Genomic DNA, 18,302 nt, shown 5'->3' with positions numbered 1-18,302 from the left:
CAGAGGATGGATTCAGTGATGGTAGAGTATAACTGTTTCTGCAGCTCCTGTGGCAGTTTAAACAACTTATAAACAACTTGAAGTCATAGTCATGTCAGTATATGTAGGTTATCCCAGTTTTTAACTGTTGTATTAGCTTGGTACATTTAACAGTATCAGCAATAATGAAAATTGCAGTCAACTTCATACAAATGATTACATTTGTTCTTCAATACTGAAAACTGATTGTGGTATGCTGAAAACAGTGTATAAAATTATAATTTTAGTAAGTTTAAATTGTATTTACTGTAAAATTACACAAATGAATGGAAACAAACAAAACCGTTATAACATAATCACTTTATTTACAAATTAGTCCGTTAAAACAATTTAGGTTTAGCCTTTCTAATGCAATAAATTATCCATTATTCATAAGGGTATTTGTAAGCTTTTCATTCAAGTCTGTATACAAGTTTTTATGCCGTCTTATTGTTTTTATATTGCTGATGATAGCAAAGCAAGATAAATATTATTCTTTGGGGCTGTGTAATTGTAAATGATTAATCAGATAGGACAGACATATGACAGAAACAGATTGACCTCATTAGCAACGATAACAGGTCCTGGGTGAATATTTTCATGTAGATAGTGACAGGAAGTCATCTGCCATACATCTAAGTAGATTACTCCATGAACATCTCTAAACATCTCTCGCATCACTGTGTTCAGCTGCATGGTTAACCAATCACTTTGAAAAATATTCTGTAAGAACACAAATCAGAATCAAAAAACAGAACGTTTCTAGTAAATGAAGCTTCCATAAAATAAAATATAAAAGTGTATAAAGACATAGTTTGGTTGAGGTAGAATAAACATATTTAGCCTACAAATGTAAAGATCAGTAGCAAATGATACTTTCAGACCTGGAATAAGCAATGCTGGTTTGGACAAACTACATAAAGTCTGTTGTTTATACTGTATGTATTGCTACTTTGCAAATGACATCCCACTGATCAACCACATTAAAACCACTGACAGGTAAAGTGAATAACATTGACTATATTCAGGGTGTGATTTGTGAAAAAAAAAAAAAAAAACAGGGGGGTGTTTTGAAACATTTTAATTCATAAAAATAAATTATGAGAACATGAACTAGATTACGTCATGCGCTAATTAGAATATTTATGACGTTAGTGCGTCGTATTGTATTGCCTCCCTATGCTCACATACTGCATTTTAATTCAGCCATTTAATGTAATTCTCAATAAAACTGCTTTTATTACTATATTTTAATGTTTCTGTTGTCAGACAACGGAATGAATATAAAAATGACTGAAACACAGTCCATAAGACTAACCAGCTCTCAAACATTAATCTGCACTAATGAAATTAAATACATATATGATATAGTCAGTTGTTGTGCTGTGACTGATGTCGCCTATACTTGTTTGTAAAACAGAGTTAGAAGCAACAGAATATTCTTTTTTTTTAACTGAAAGTGCTGCTCCTGTCTGCACTCGCTGAACACAGCAGATGCAGAGAGAGAGGCTCGCGCTGGGAAAGAGAGTAGTGGTGGGCGATACTGCAAAATTTGGTATCAATCCGATACCAAATACATATAGGGTCAGTATTGCTGATACCGATATCAATATGATACTTTTTACTTAAAAAAAAAAAAAAAAAAAAAAAAAACATTTGTGTAGGGGAGAGCAGTAGGTCTATGTATGTCATTATTTCTGAGGTGAATGAATGATCAATTATTTAGGCAATAGTTTTATTAATGTATTGAAGTCCACAAAATTATTAGTTATTAGGCACTGTAGAATGAATTCTTTACACCAGGGGTGCCCAACCCTGTTCCTGGTGATCGACTATCCTGCAAAGTTTGGCTCCAACCCTAATCAAACACACCTGCCTTTTAATTTTTAAGTGAGCCCGAAGACCTTGATTAGTTGCTTCAGGTGTGTTTGATTAGGATTGGAGCTAAACTTTGCAGGACAGTCGATCGCCAGGAGCAGGGTTGAGCACACCTGCTTTACAGACTTTTAAAAATAAATAAATAAAGAATAATAAACATCTCTCAATTTTTTTCTGGTTTTAAAAGCAAATGAAATAAAGTTCACACAATTATTACTGAAGAACAAACAAAGAACAAATATACCTTTGCGGACTTCAATGTGCTATTAGCTTCACTCACTCTGTTCGCTGATCTTCGCCGCGTTGTGTCAGTGAGTCACATGATGAGACAACAACGAATCACGGCAGAGAAGCAGGAGGGGGAGGCGTAGCAAAGTGGGCCAGGATGGGAAGCACTGCAACGTTTGCTCAGGATTGTAGAGTTAGAAGACATGAGCAAAGTATATTGAACGTAGATTAGAGATATTTAAATTCAAATATCGATTCAATTACTATTTTATCGATCCGATACCAATACCAGTGTTGCCATCGATACTATCGATATTTAGATCGATCCGCCCACCCCTAAAAGAGAGACATCGCGCTCGTGCGGCAGCACCAGAGAGTCTCAGAGACTGAATAATGATTGTCCAAAAAGTTGCTAGTCGCGGAGATATCCTCACCGGGGATAAAAATAATTAAACAGAGGCAGGGATACATTGACCAGAAAAGATCTGAGTGACTCTGAAAGGATCAGATACTGATAGACAACCGAGTCAGAGTATCTCAAAAAGGTCTTGTGGGGAGTTTGTGGTATGCATATGTCACTACCTAACATAAGTGTTTCAAGGAAGGACAAACAGTGAACTGACATCAGGGTCATGGGCACCCAAGACTCATTTCACCTTCAGCCTCTATCTGCTGAAGGTGAACCAAAAACTACTGAGAGCAGCTCTCAGTGATACAGTATGTGTAGGGTCCCCACTATAATAGCAGTGACATTCACAAATGTTTACAGAAAAAGCGGGAACCCAGTGTGCCTTTCTCTATTTCAGTTTTATAACGTGATAGAAAGTCTTAGGCCTTTTCAAGCCGAAGGGCAAACTCATCTAATCTGCGGCCTATTATGCATCAAACTAAGATCGATGTAAAGACACAAAGCACTGCCATCAAGTTAGCATTTTTTAAACATTCGCTCACTAAAAAAAATAAATAATTTCTAATCAAGGACTTTATAACAACTAACAATCTGGATTTTATGTTTCTAAACAGAACATGGGTGGAAGACAGCTGCACTGCAACTATGGCGTTATTTTTGTGCCCTGAATCCTGAGTGAGTAATTGTACGTTTTGAGCACAGAGAACTATATTTTGCAAGCACATTACATTATATTTTGAACAGAAATTAACAATTGCAAAAAAAAAAATCGTTTGAGCAAAGAAAAAACAGTGCAATAAATGTATTTGTATTTGCTATTATCCATATTAACGTGCAGTAATAACCCTTCTCACGCAGTTTACTCAGGTGCTCTCTCACAAACTTATTCTCTGCGCTCCTATCAAGTCCCTTTCTCTCTCTCTCTCATCCTCTTAATTCTGTGCGCGCTCAACTCTTGACACACGACTCACTCAATTTCCAACAGCATGCCACAATATCAACCAATCGGAAAATTAAAGGTCAATTGTGATTGACTGTTGGTCTCCAATCAAATCGCTAGTAGAATCAAAGCCCTATAATTTCCTATTTAGAATTCAATAACGAGAAATGGAAAAATGGCTTGTTTATTCGTTTTTCTGTTTAGGTTAACAAATGGAAAATGAGTTTTTGGCTCTATATCTAATTTTGTCTTTTGTGGTTTACAAATCGGTTTATGGCTTCAATATTTCATACACACTTGTGGGCGGCGCTGAAACACTGCTTTCATCTGATTGGTCAAATCGATCATGCTTCAGCACGTCTTTTCATTCTTTCAGCAGAATAAGAGTCTGAAATGTCTGAAACCACCACTCACTGTTAATTAGAATAATATTTGAAACAGATGTGGCTGGGCACATATTTCGTGCTGCTGTGACTTGAAAGTGACCCCTTTAAATTATTTCTAGGTTATAGTATTGTATGAAAATTGTCCCACTGTAAATACAGTGCAAATTGTTCTGTTTTGGCAAATCAAAATCAATAACTTGCACTATCCGCTACTTGCGACACTTGCAATCAACACAAATCGTGCGTGTTGCCAATGGAGACAAGACGCTGTGGTGGTGATTAAATTATTAAAACTAATTTATTACTATAATGTACAGGGTCCTGCAAGAAAAAGACAAGACCGGCAAATCCGTGGCCAGAACATCAGAATATGAACGCTTGCGTAAAGTCTCTCATTAAGTGTTTTCCTCCCATAGAAAAACATAAACACTTAACATGGCTTAATGTATTAAGATGCTATTAAAATATCAAATTAAATACAGTTCATTATGTTAATATATATATATATATATATATATATATATATATATATATATATTGTATTTGTCTCACATACCGCAAAATGTGGTATAATGGACTAAGATGATAAAAACCAAACTCTATATGCTTCTCTACATTATTAAAATACCTAACTCATATGTAAAGGAAAGCAGGTGAGCCCAGAATAAACGCAACATGCAAAGTTTAGTTTTAAAGGGGGGGGGGGTGAAATGCTATTTCATGCATACTGAGTTTTTTACACTGTTAAAGAGTTGGATTCCCATGCTAAACATGGACAAAGTTTCAAAAATTAAGTTGTACGTTTGAAGGAGTATTTCTGTTCCAAAAATACTCCTTCTGGTTTGTCACAAGTTTCGGAAAGTTTTTTCCGAGTATGGCTCTGTGTGACGTTAGATGGAGCAGAATTTCCTTATATGGGTCCTGAGGGCACTTCTCCCGGAAGAGCGCACGCTCCCGTATAGCACGGCACTGAGAGCACAACAGACTTCACTGATCAGAGCGAGAGCGTCGCGAAATGTCACAAAAGGAGTGTGTTTTTGGTTGCCAGGGCAAGACAACCCTGCACAGATTACCTAAAGAGAAACAACATTAAGGGACCAGTGGATGGAGTTTATTTTTACAGAGCATCAACGGAGTTGTGCAAGTGTTTGTGTTTGTTCCCCTGCATTTCGAAGATGCTTGTTTTACAAACAAGGCCCAGTTTGAAGACGGATTTGCACATCGTTTATTTCTTAAGGATAATGCAGTCCCAACGAAAAAGGGTCACGATCGTGTGTTGGAACCGCATGCGGTGAGTAAAACGGCTTCAAATATCTCTGTGTTGTTAACTTAGCTGTCGGCGTGTAAGCACATCAAGTAAACAACATGTGATGTTGTCATCAAACTGCACGAGTAAAACTGCTTCAAATATCTCTGTGTTGTTAACTTAGCTGTCGGCGTGTAAACACATCAAGTAAACAACATGCAATGTTGTCATCAAACTGCACTTTCCACATGTACAGCTTAAAAAAAAAAAAAAAAAAAAAAAAAGACGACAAAGTGGAACTTAGTCATTTTCCAAAACCGCTAAGCAAATATATATACAGTTTCAGTACATACCACATAGAGACGCTGTTGTTGTTGCTGCTCTTGTTAAATTTCAGCCTCTGGATCTGATTCTGGATCATAAATATACGCTGAATCTGACTGTTAGCCATGGTTTGTTTTGGTTGGTTTTGTCCTAACGTAATGTCACAGCTTCTTCTTCTTCTTTATTGTTTATTGGCGGTTGGCAAACCAGCTTTTGGTGCATTTCCGCCACCTACTGGGATGGAGTGTGAATACCTAGGGTAATGTCACAGCTTCCAAACGCTATCAAAGCAAAAGCCTACTCGCGCTCGTGATTCTTTAGCTCCGCCCACACGTCACGCCTACAGACGCTCGTGTTTTTCTGGGAAAAATCGGTACAGACTATCTTTCTCTTATGAATAAAATAAAACTAAAGACTTTTTGGAGTTATGAAGGATGCAGTACTACTCTATAGGTACTCAAGATTAACAGGATATTGAGTGAAAACGAGCATTTCACCCCCCCTTTAAGAATTTTTCCATATTGAATAAACTGTCTACGACTCGTTCATACCACTGTCTTTGTCCATTAAAGTACATTTATGTGTTTTATTTATAATGATTTTCGTAAGGTTGATGCACAGGAAACTGGGGTTTTCTGTGCAGAATGACAGCTGATGAGCTAATATGATTTAAGTCTGGCTCATCAGCTTCTCTGTATATTGTTGCTGTGTTTTGTCTGTCTGTCGGATCATTGTGGTGCTCATGTCCTTTAGTTTTTTTCATGCTGTGTCTTCTGTCTCCTGTTTTCCTGTTTCGTTGTCTGTGTTGGATTAATTCTCTTGACTGTTTTCTTGGACTCTACTATTCCTCACCCATTGTAGTCCCTGTTCTGCCAAGTTTTATGTGTCTGCACCCATGACATCCTTACTCTCTTGCATTGTGTATTGATTTTTCCTCAATAAACTGTTTAACTGTACTTTCGAATGAATCTCAAGTTGTTTTGCCTGACAGTTAAATGGCACATGTAGGACTCGTAAGATACAGAACATATCCCTTTAACATAAAGTAGAATCCTCCCCCATTGTTCAATGTTTTAAAGTAGGGTCCTCTGCTTCCCAGTAACTTTACCTATCTCCCAGAACCCATTCGCGTAATATTTCGACTTTATAAGCCGTGACTTCTGGCACCAGAGAGCTACTCCAGTGAGCCTAACTTTTGCAATACTTTCCTTAACAAATGTTCCATGCATTTTGCATTGCAGCCCCGGACCTTCGTGACAGAAGAGTCCAAGGTTTCGTTTGCTCTTACCCTACTCTCTGGCGGGGCTGCCTTATGGGGGACGGCGTTGTGGGAGAATCAACATCCGTGTTGTGCCTCATTCCACACCCTCTCGGAAGAAATGAAACCAGTATTCGATCGAGCCGCGGCTGGCAGGGAGGCCGCTCACCAGCTCTCGGACCTCCAGCAAGGGAAAACATCGGTGGCGGATTATTCCATTCAGTTCCGCACCCTGGTGGCCGCGTGCCAGTGGAACGAGGCGGCGCAGTGGGATCGATTCCTGCATGGGCTGGCCGACCATTTTCAGAAGGAGATCTACCTCCTCAAGCTGCCTGCAACGCTCAATGGCCTTATCGACCTGGCCCTCCTTGTGGACACTCGGATTAATCGCCTGGGTAGACAAGCCAGTCCTATAAGCCATTACGTCTCTCTGGAAAGGGGCCGCACGGGTTGAGAGAACATGGTTGGTCCCGTCTACGATCACGAACCCATGCAGGTGGGTAGAGCTCGGCTTTCACGGAGGGATAGAGACCGGCGGAGGTCCCAAGGACTATGTTTATATTGCGGTGGCTCGGAGCATTCCATCCATTCATGCCTGGTAAAAGAGCCAGCCCGGTAGTAAGTTTGAGGCTACTATCGGGTGGGATCTCCGCCGGGAAGTCCTCAACCACATCTTCGAATCTCCTTCCGGTGAAACTACGCTGGGAGAACCACACTCACGACTGTCACGCCCTTCTGGACTCTGGGGCCGAAGGTAATTTCATTGACTCTCTCCTTGCACATCACTTGAACATTCCTGTCCTTCCTGTGTCTCATCCCATCCATGTCACCGCACTCAATGGCCAGTAACTGCCACACGTCACTCACTACACTGAACCCATAACTCTGCTCAACTCAGGCAACCACAGTGAAACCATATCCTTTTACCTCATGGACCCCCCTGTCGCTCCCATTGTTTTAGGTCACCCCTGGTTAATCAAACATAATCCACGAGTGGATTGGGGTTCCAACACAGTCACCTTGTGGAGTGAAAGTTGTCATGAGTCTTGTCTGGTTTCTGCTTGTCCTGTTGTGCCTGTTTCTGTCTTTCAGAAGGAGACCATGGTGTTATCAAACGTGCCCGTAGAATACTTGGACCTGAAGGAGGTGTTCATTAAGTCCCATGCTGCTTATCTTCCTCCACATCGTCCCTTTGACTGTCCTATAGATTTAGTTCTAGGTAAGTCTCCGCCTAAAAGCAAGCTTTACACTCTATTCTGGAGAGAATACATTTCTGATTCCTTGGCATCGAGATTCATCCGCCCTTCCTCTTCTCCAGCGGGGGCGGGATTATTTTTTGTGGGTAAGAAGGATGGTTCTCTGCGACCTTGTATTGACTACCGAGAGCTGAACAACATCACGATAAAGAACACCTCACCATTACCGTTGATGTCTTCAGCTTTCGAGAGGTTACAGGGAGCATCCATATTCATAAATTTGGATTTACGTAAAACTTATTATTTGGTCCGCATCAGAAAGGGGGATGAATGGATAACCGCCTTTAACACCCCTAGAGAGAAATTTGAATATTTGGTGATGCCGTTCGGGCTCACCAACTCGCCAGGGGTTTTCCAAGCACTTGTTAATGACATGTTGAGAGACATCGTAGATCAGTTTATATATGTTTACCAGGATGACATACTGATTTTTTCTTCATATCTCCAGGAACATGTGCAACATGTCAGACGAGTGCTCCAGAGATTACTTGAGAATGGGCTTTTTGTCAAGGTGGAGAAATGCGTATTCCATGCACAGTCTGTTCCCTTCCTAGGGTATATCGTCTCGTCCGAGGGAATACGTATGGATTCTGACAAATTTAAGGCTGTGATAGATTGGCCATCTCCAGATTCCCATAAGGCCCCTTCAGCGGTTTCTGGGATTCGCCAATTTTTATCGACATTTCATTCGTAATTTCAGCAACTAGTCTCACCTCTGAAGGCCTTGACCTCCCCCAGTACTCCGTTCATTTGGTCGGATGCAGCCGAGACTGCATTTACCAACCTCAAGAGCCGCTTAATTTCGGCTCCCATCCTTGTAGCCCCTGATCCAACATGGCCGTTCGTGGTGGAGGTCGACGCATCAGAGGTGGGGGTAGGAGCAGTTCTTTCCCAACGTGCTTCCTAGGACGATAAGATGCATCCCTGCACGATTTTCTCACATCATTTATCTCCTGCTGAACACAATTATGACATTGGTAACAGAGAATTGTTGGCTGTCAAATAAGATTTATAGGAGTGGCATCACAGGTTGGAAGGGTCAGGGGTACCTTTCATTGTTTGGATCAATCACAAGAATCTAGAGTACATTAGAACTGCCAAAAGACTCAATTCCAGGCAGGCTCGGTGGACACTTTTTTCCGGTCATTTTGATTTTACTCTGTCGTACCGCCCGGGTTCCAAAAATGTCAAACCCGATTCTTTGTCACGTCTCTTTGATCCTTCCGCCCGCCCGGTGACTTCAGAGTGTATTTTACCTGAGAAAATAGTCGTCTCAGCATTCGTATGAGGTTATTCAGTGGGGTCACTGCTCTAACGTTGCTTGTCATCCAGGGATAAGCCGAACCAAGGGTTTAGTTAAACAAAGATTCTGGTGGCCACTTATGGCTTGCAGCGTCCACAATTTTGTTTTGGCTTGCTCAGTTTGCGCCAGTTTGACCCTGGTCACATATCACGCTAGCCGGTAGACGTAGTTTCTGACAGGGGATCCCAATTCATATTCAAATTTTGGAAGGAATTTTGTAAATTGCTAGGAGCGATGGTTAGTCTGTCTATGGGCAGTTTGAGCGAGCCAACCAAGATTTAGAGAAAACGTTGCGATGTTTAGTCTCCAAAAATCCTTCTTCCTGGAGACAACAACTCTCTATGGTGGAATACGCTCACAATTGTGTCAGCCACGGGCCTCTCTCCATTTCAGTGCAGCTTAGGTTACCAGCCACCAGCTTTTCCTAGTCTGGAGTCTGAAGTCGCGGTCCCCTCCGCTCACGCATTTGTCCAGAAGTGCCACCGCACCTGGACCAGAGCCCGCGAGACTCTGCTCCAGATAAGGGAGGGCACTAAGGCCAAGGCCGATCGCCACCGGTCAAAGTCTACCGTTTACGTCGTGGGTCAAAAAGTGTGGCTTTCTACTAACAATATTCCTATCCGTTCCATTTCTAACAAATTAGCTCCCAAATTCATTGGCCTGTGTACTTTCACCAAGATCTTTAGTCCGGTGACAATCCGCCTGATTCTACCTCCAGCGTACAGGATAATACATCCCGCCTTCCATGTGTCCAAAATTAAACCTGTGATTTATTCACATATTAATCCGCCTACCCCCGGTTCCCCCGCCGCAGTGTCTCATAGATGGGGAACCGACTTATTCAGTGAATCGTATTCTGGACTCGAGACGGAGGGGACGAGGATTCAAGTACTTGGTGGACTGGGAAGGTTACGGTCCGTAGGAGAGGAGTTGGGTACATACTGTATCACTCCCTTATTGATGATTACAATCAGCAGGTAGGCCCTTCAGGGAACTCCAGGAGGCGTTCTTGGGGGGGTGGTACTATCCGTGATCTTTGGGTTTTGCACTTTGTGGGTGAAGTCTGTGTGTTACGCGTCAGCACTGATTAGTTTGTGGGCGTCTCCGTTAATTGTCATCAGCAACAGCTATCACTCATACTTCACACATCGCCACCATCCTGGACTGTGTATTCCTCCCTTCATCATATTTGTGTCTCAGTATTGTCATGTTTCATTGTCTCCGTTAAATTGTGTTTACCTTGAACTTGTTTCATGCCACTCCTTCACCCAGTCGTTACAGTAACGAGTATAGCCATGGTTCTCTAAGAAGGTGAACGAAACACTGCGTCTCATTGCCATGCTTCAGGCCAGCCTGCAAACATCTACTTCAGACAAAAAAAGTTGATGATGTTTACTATATATGCCCTCTATTACTCACGAATGCAACAGAAGTGATGTCATGGACTGTCATCGGCCAATAAGATTATTGCACTTAAGTCATGTGCTCTGGACACCAGTCACACTGATAGTGTTCCCAAAAGCATCAGCAACAAAGTCTTGTTCCCTTTCTCAGCAGACCTTGGTTGCAGACGTAACCAAATATATTTGGTAGCATGAGCAGGACCTACACTAGGCAGATAGTTTTAGGATCTGGTTTCACAGATAGGGCTTAAGCCAGGACCAAGCCTTAGTTAAAAGTTAGTTAAAAACTTCAAATTTGTGCATCTTGAGACAGAACAATGGAAATTACATATTTTAAGACATGTCAGAGCAAGATATTTTCAGACGAGACAGCTCAAACACACATTTTAGTCGGGGACTAGCTTTAAGCCATGTCTGTGAAACTGGGTTTTAATACTAATAGTTGATCAGTGTGGATCTCAGTACACATCACATGATATACCTCTCCTATCACAAAAGAACCAATAACTATTTTACTTATATCAGAATGGTCAAGGAAATAATTGGTAATCATTATTCATGATTTATACTTCATTGTTTTACTTCAGAAGACCTGTAAAATAGCACTTGAGTCCTATGGACTACTTTGAATATGATTTTATGGCCCTTTTATGATCCCTTTCCATGATCACTAGCAACAGTGTTCCTAGACTTTTAGTATACACTTAAAGACAGAAGACCAAATTTGCCATATTTTCTTGTTAACCATAAATATTATCATAAGGAAACAAGGTAGAAAATGATTTGGAAACAGAGTAGGATGGGAAGTGACCAAGTATACCTTTCGTCCTGCAGTGTTTCCAGACTTGATGATGACAGTAGTCTGTGGTGCACGGCTCAGCAACGCAACAACAGACTGACGGATTTTGGCCACTTCATGGATGTAAAATGTTATTGGGTGGAAAACCCGATGGGCAAAGATTGTGAAGACAACAACTGCATGAGGATCACCAGCTATTTCATTAATATCATAGGCAATATGATGCAGGTCAGTAATGAGCATTTTATAAAATCGCAAAGGAACACCATGTGGCTTCCAGTGAACAATTATATTATTTTTCATCTCCACTGCCATCAGGGGTCCACCTGTACGAGGAGTGTGGAGATCCATTATTGTTAAGCCTAATAAAGACAAGAAAAACTTACATTAGACTTATAACAGCCACAAGAAGTACAGAGCCTATATAGAAAATCACCATCCCCTTTAAGAGAAGCGTTGTCATAAAGCCTGAAATCAAAAACCCATTCCAAAAGAGCAACGCAATGGCTTTAGATGGCCACTGAAGAACATTCAACTTGCTAAGTCATATTCAAATAGAAATCTATGGATGGACTTAAAGAGAGCAGTTCACTACAGTTCAACATGAATTTAACTGAACTTGAGCATTTTTTGACAACTGTTGCTTTTTCTTTCATTACTTTGTTGTAAGCCAGTATATTTTTTATTTTGCAATGAGTTTTGATTTCAGAAAGACTTCAGAACACTTCAGAACACACACACAAACACACAAAGAAACGAAAAAAATTACAAATGTATCAAAGGTCTTTGAGCATATAAAAGTTTGTTGTGATCAGAGAAAGTTTGGAACAAAATGAGGTTGAATAAGTGATGACAGAATTTACTTTTTTGGTGAACAGTATCTTTTTGAGTGACACTGAAATACATACATGTCTCAATTAAATTACATTAGATGCAAAATATCAAACCAAGTAGCTTCTGCAAACAAATGCTGCATAAGCTTTTCTCAGAATAAATTTTTATAAGCCATTTTTGTAATAGCATTTTGCAAATTTAAAAGCTAAAGAAAGTCTTTTTGATGTTTTGCTTGAACAGAGTGCCACATAGTTTGATATTTTCATCTAATACCAAGACATACTAATACATGATTAATTTTCCACATACTTTGTGGCGCCTCTGTATGTCAATACCTTGTTTATTGTTATTTTTAGACATTCATGCAAAGAAGTCTCATAAAATAATAAAGACAACAAAGTCATATCATTGGATAACTTGCCTGGCACATTTCTTTCTAAATACTCAAACCACTGCCTTGTGGTGGAGTCTCCCAACAAGTAGATAATTTTGTTTTTAAGACAATTTCCCATTTGGGGGGAATTGAACTGTTGAGTGTTGCATATAAAAGACTTCCAAACATCTTTCAAATAGAACCCAGCTGGAACCGGTGTTTTCAAGCCAGATCTGCATCTCTCCATTGTGCCTAAAGCAAAGAAACATTTACCTGAAAAGACTGTCAATGCAAATTCTTCATTCATTTGTAACATTACATTATAGATGTCAGTCGTTTGATATGTGATCTGTGTAGCCTATATTTTGTTCATTTCCTTTTTGGAAAAAATAAAAATAAAATGTCATTAAATAAAATACTAATAAAGAGAAAGCAGAAGACTGTGTATTAAAATTAGAATTTGGTTAGATGTTTGGTTTATAGTGTAAGTTTATGGCTTGAATATTTAATTTACTGAAACACTGCCAATGTGTGCATGATAATATTTAACATTAAGATGAATAAGCAAAATATGCCAGAAAAGTTTTAATATCACACACTTGAGCAAATAAAATACTCAAGCAGAGATGCGTTTATTGAATTATAATAATAAAAAAAGAATACATGTTAATACATTTTCCATATGTTAACATACCATTGCCTGCAGTGTTGGGAAGGACATTTAAGTTGATTTTTTCTCCAGAAATAGCAACATTTGTTAATTTCCTGTGAAGAAATTATAATAATGTTTTTTTTTTCTAGAAATGTTTCTAGTTTAATTTTTTTTTTCTGAATTACATATGAACACTTTCAAACTTACTTTGTAAAAAGTTGATTCTCAAATGCATTTAAAGGGCTTTTAAAACCTCCCATTGAGTGATGAACCAATTTGTCACAGGAAAGTTTCTTCGGTCTCTCACACTGCCACACCGTCCCCATTTTTATATCCTCATACTCACAGCAGCAGTTGCCTTTACTCCAACTTCCATCTCCACCCCACTTAAGATTGCATTCTACTACTTCACTGATCCTGGTGTTTTCGGGGCCTGGACCTTCAAAGTGGCCATTATAGTGGCTGCGTGGGAATGAAGACTCTCTGTATTTTTTAAGAATCTGTACAACCTCGCTGGAGTGCTCAAGACGTACAAAAACTTGTGCCTGACCTTCCCAGGGCACGAGAAGAACAACAGAGTACGTTCCATTACGATGATCCAGAACCTCCCCATACACACTCGCCTTCAAGAAGAATGGAATAGGTTAAGTGTACTGCAGTACTGCAGAAAACTAATGTACAGTATGCTGGTAAAGTAAGCTAACAAACATAAACATATGCCATATTAACAAAACTGTATCATAAAAATAAGCACACCTTTAGGTTTGAATGGAAAAGCTTTGCTTTGAAAAAATCTCCTCCGTATCTTTTCATGTTGTTGTTGTGGTCTCTGGCTGTGATAATAATGGAGATGTTATCTCCCACTTTGTAACTGTTTTTGAGTCCCACAATAGAGAATGTTGAGTGGACTGGGCTTGTGCTCAGATTCAGCTGATTGATTTCTTTATCTGGACCAGGCCAGTCAAGAGCCTTCTGCAGTCTTTCCCATTCCTCATCACTGATTCCCATATCAAGTGTGGATACTGCATAATAATTATTGCTATTATTATTTCGGGAAGCTGGTTTAAGCCTGGGGGTCAGAAATGGAGACATCTGATTCCCAATATCCAATGTCCATATAACCTGAGAGAGGAGCAGAATATCAATCACTCCAAATTACTTTTTTTTTTCTTCAGTACCGTATGTAAATGTTTAAAGTTCTATATACATTGTAACAAGATTCCACATATTTCTAATTAAAAACTTCAGCTCATTTGCTGCCTTCTTTTTTATTGTATTTTTTTATTGTTTGTACAAGTCATTTCAAATGAAATTAATTTAAACCAGCAAAAAAATAAAATAAATAAATAAATAAATAGAGTGTTTCATTTAACTTATAAAAAAGTTTAAATTGCTCATCTGATGTAACGTAAAAACGGAATTTGCCATGACTTTCTGATCATATTGCTCTCATACAAAGGAATGTATTGGTGTAAAAGATAAAGACAATAGCTTACCAAAACAAATTATTTTGTATGTTCTAAACACACTTGGCAATGAAGCTCTTTCTGCTTCTGAATAGCATACATTGCTCTTTTTTTATAGGCTATGCCTACGTCACTTGCTTGTAATTTATTTTTAGTGTTAGCAACCGAATATAAACTTGCTTAACTGAAAAAACAACAACAACAACAACAACAACATTCTACACCAGTAGTGTAGCCAGAAAAGAGACTCTGGGTGTGCATATAAAAATCAAGGTGTGCCACATTTATTGTCAGATTACTGTGCAAAATTATTAACCCTTTCGGTGTCTTCTTATTCAACAGGTTTTTTAAGTAGCCAGGAGTGCCGGAGGAGTCACATCTGTTGATGTGGGCCTGGGGAGGGAGAAACATTCTCATCAGGTGTAATGTTAGGCCTTGTGTCCGGCTTTCCATCAAGCCGAGGTTTTTTGCCAAAAAAAATTAAGAAGGGAGCTCTGCGACATATTGCTAGCTAGCACTGTGCAATCAAAAATGATCTGTTTATTTGCGCGACAAAGATCTCTGGAGAGCTGCTGGGGTGACAGTCAGCTGCTGTTTGCTGATTGGTTGGCAGTCCGTATGTCGGCAGATATTTTTTTTACGAAAATTAATTAAAATGTAAATTAAATTTTAACATTTTGAGCATTATATGACACCATATGTTGGATTCTTATTTCTGTGCAACTGAGAGCATAGACATATAAATACCTAGACTCCTCATTGGCCGTTTGGCCGCACGTCAACGTTGCCACCATATTGTAGCGGGCAACTCTCCATAACTCTCACATCAGGACAGAAGAAAATATACCAGACTCATCTGCAGCTTGGGAATCTACAAACCGTCGCACGATAATAAAAACATACTTGGGGTATTATCTTTCATAGGTAAGACTCAACTGTTTTTTCCTCGATGTTTTTTGGTCATTTTTAACATTATATTGACAGCTTAATTAACCACCAGTGTCAGACTATTAATAATAGCTAGCGATATTGCTCAAGTAGTTAGCAGTGAAAGCTGAGACTTTATAAGAATTCAAAGTTTAAGTGAATTATTTTTTCAGTTAATATTAAATGGTGTTATGAGCACAATATATACAGTGAGCACTTTGACTGTCAAGATTAGTGATGATCTCTCTTAAATTTCACTACCGTTACTTATTTACAAAGATTAAGTGGTAATACTTTAGAATAATGGTCCTTTAGAATAATGGCGTGACTATAAACAAGCACCGGGAGAGCACGTCATTATCTTCCTCGTCTTCAGTGACTATCACTGTTGGGAACGTTACTCACTACTTGTTCCAAAAAAGTAACTGAGTTAGTAACTGAATTACTCTATAATAAAAGTAACTCGTTATTTGCGTTACTTTAAAAAAAAAAAAAGCTGCTGTCAATTTTTTTTTTTTTTGGAGCAGTTTAAAGTCAGTTAAAATGAGTAGAACAGGTGTTCGTACATAACTTTCAATATTTATTGCACTTCCAAGTATTATCTTTGTAAGAAAAGTGTTTTTGGCCACTAGCTTTGTAGATGCGTGTGTCACATATTACATGTACACATTACATGCACGATCTTGCCTTTGACCACAATGAATTTGAATTAGTGCTTATATCTCCACCTTGAAAATACCAACTTTTCATTGGATTGCTCCCGATTCGCCATCTCTGCTGCTGCGAATCTCTCGTGCGTACGTGTGTGTGTGTTTGATGCCGCTGGCGTAAAAATACTGGCTCTGATTGGCTACCATGAAACATATGACTCTGCCTTCGCCAATCATAATCGCTTACATCGTTATTAACTCACCTGCTCACTCGCTGTGTGAGGCAGGGGTGAGTTGGGATTACATAGTTTATTAAATCAATACAAAGTAACGCACCACATTTAACTTCCAGTAATGTTAACGGCGTTATAACGACGCAAAAAGTAATTAGTTAGATTACCCCGTTACTGAAAAAATAACGTCGTTACCTAACGCCGTTCTTTTAAACGGCGTTATTCCAAACACTGGTGACTATTTTGTTTGAAGTGTGCATCTGAAAGAACCGGTAAGAGTGATCTTTGCGTCATTTGTTTGGGTGAACAGCTTGCACGCAATGTCTTTGAGGAGGCAATCTGCGTGCATTGTGAGCATTTTTTCAATAGAAAAAGCTCTGCTCTCGTTCGTCTCTCTTCTGAAAGATAAAAAAAGATAAAAGGCAGCCATCTGCTTCCCGCGGTTCAGGACCTGTCGTTGCTGAGGCACTGAGGAGAATGAGCTCGTGAGAATACAGGTGGATCTGTCTGAATGGTTTAAAGAGGGATTTTCCCTTTCGCGCTTGTAATGGTGGCGGACAAGAGAGAGCCTCGGGAGGATGATGTTATATCTTTAACATTTTCTGATACTGAGGTTAGTCCTCTGCTGGGTTTTTACCTAGGTAAAGCAGGAGATATTTGAGGATGTTGAAGAAGCTGAGGCTGAGCCTTCTCAGTTCTCCTGCCCTGCATATGTAGAGCTGTTGGAGGTTATCTAGCTTTTTGATCATAGCCCTCCAGCTCAAGTGAGCCTTCCATTTCTGCATGATCTCCATACAGAGAAATGAAAGATAATGTTTTCTTCTTACATCCATCGGTTTCTGCATGAAAGTAATCTGCCGACATCGAGGTGATGCGTGAAAGTGGCTATGAGGGGATGCCCCCTGTAGGAAGAGCTAAAAAAAATATATATATTTCTGCAGGGGAAACATCCTCTCTTAATCCCCCTCCTTGCCATCTAAGCCCCTTCAGAAAATAATCTCACTTAAATGACAGGGCATAAGCAGTAGCAGGTCAGGCTGTGGCTTTATTACACACGATGCTGGTGCTTCAAGCAAATCAGACTGATCTGCTAAGAGACCTGGATAGAGGCAGGGGCCTTTTTTCTGATCAGGTAGCTAAACTGCGCCGCACTACGGATCTCTCTCCGTGCTACCAAGCAGGCCGCCACCGCCATGGGCAGTGCTATGGCAGCCATGGTGGCAGCAGAGAGACATCTGTGGATGAACCTGGCAGACATGGGGAGGAAAGAAAAGGCTTTCTTCTCGATGCTCAGGTTTCGACATCTGAACTTTTCTGTATTTGAGAAGTTCAGGGAGACGAAGGTGCGCTCTGCTGTTTTCAGATCCTTTGTTCCACGAAGGTCCAGGTCTGAAGGTCCAGGTCCAGGTCCTCGATCTGAGGATCAAAGACGGGCACAGAAGGCTAGTGTTGCAACTCGCGCACCTCCCCCACCTGCGGACAGGGGTTAGAGGAATCGTGGGTCACGGGGAGGTAATCAGAACCTAAGGGGTGCGATCTAGATGAGGCAGCATTCTCGTCTGAATCAGAGTGATACCGAGGTATCTACTCATTCCTTTTGGGGATTTTTAACCCTCTGGAGTCTAAGAGGTTATCAGGAGAAAATGCCTCATAACGCGTATACGCATTAATCAACTTTAGAGGGCTAATTTCTGCTTTTATCCTCCCCTTCCTAATTCC

The 18,302-nt window shown here is 40.0% G+C and overlaps 1 protein-coding gene across 1 annotated transcript; it reads right to left on the bottom strand.

Moving 5' to 3' along the window:
• Positions 1-543: 543 nt before the first annotated feature.
• LOC127946120 (NXPE family member 3-like) lies at positions 544-17,799 on the bottom strand. Its single transcript, XM_052542422.1, has 7 exons — positions 17,683-17,799; positions 14,064-14,429; positions 13,515-13,930; positions 13,350-13,420; positions 12,704-12,907; positions 11,470-11,810; positions 544-741 (listed from the first exon to the last, which is right to left on the bottom strand). The coding sequence occupies exons 1-7, from the start codon at positions 17,797-17,799 to the stop codon at positions 544-546; spliced, it is 1,713 nt and encodes a 570-aa protein (XP_052398382.1).
• Positions 17,800-18,302: the final 503 nt, after the last annotated feature.

This window comes from Carassius gibelio, chromosome A24, assembly GCF_023724105.1.
Source record: "Carassius gibelio isolate Cgi1373 ecotype wild population from Czech Republic chromosome A24, carGib1.2-hapl.c, whole genome shotgun sequence".
NCBI classification, from domain to species: Eukaryota; Metazoa; Chordata; class Actinopteri; order Cypriniformes; family Cyprinidae; genus Carassius; species Carassius gibelio.
Note: the sequence above shows the minus strand (reverse complement) of the source record. Positions and strands in the feature narration are given on the sequence as shown.

What these genes read in the sequence shown, in the direction of transcription:
- LOC127946120 (XM_052542422.1), bottom strand. Translation starts at nt 17,799, where the DNA reads ATGGCTGCCATAGCACTGCCCATGGCGGTGGCGGCCTGCTTGGTAGCA. An exon ending in GAGAATCAACTTTTTACAAA is followed by an intron (nt 13,421 to 13,514) that starts GTAAGTTTGAAA and finishes ATTTCTTCACAG; the next exon opens with GAAATTAACAAATGTTGCTA. An exon ending in TCCCAACACTGCAGGCAATG is followed by an intron (nt 12,908 to 13,349) that starts GTATGTTAACAT and finishes TCTTTGCTTTAG; the next exon opens with GCACAATGGAGAGATGCAGA.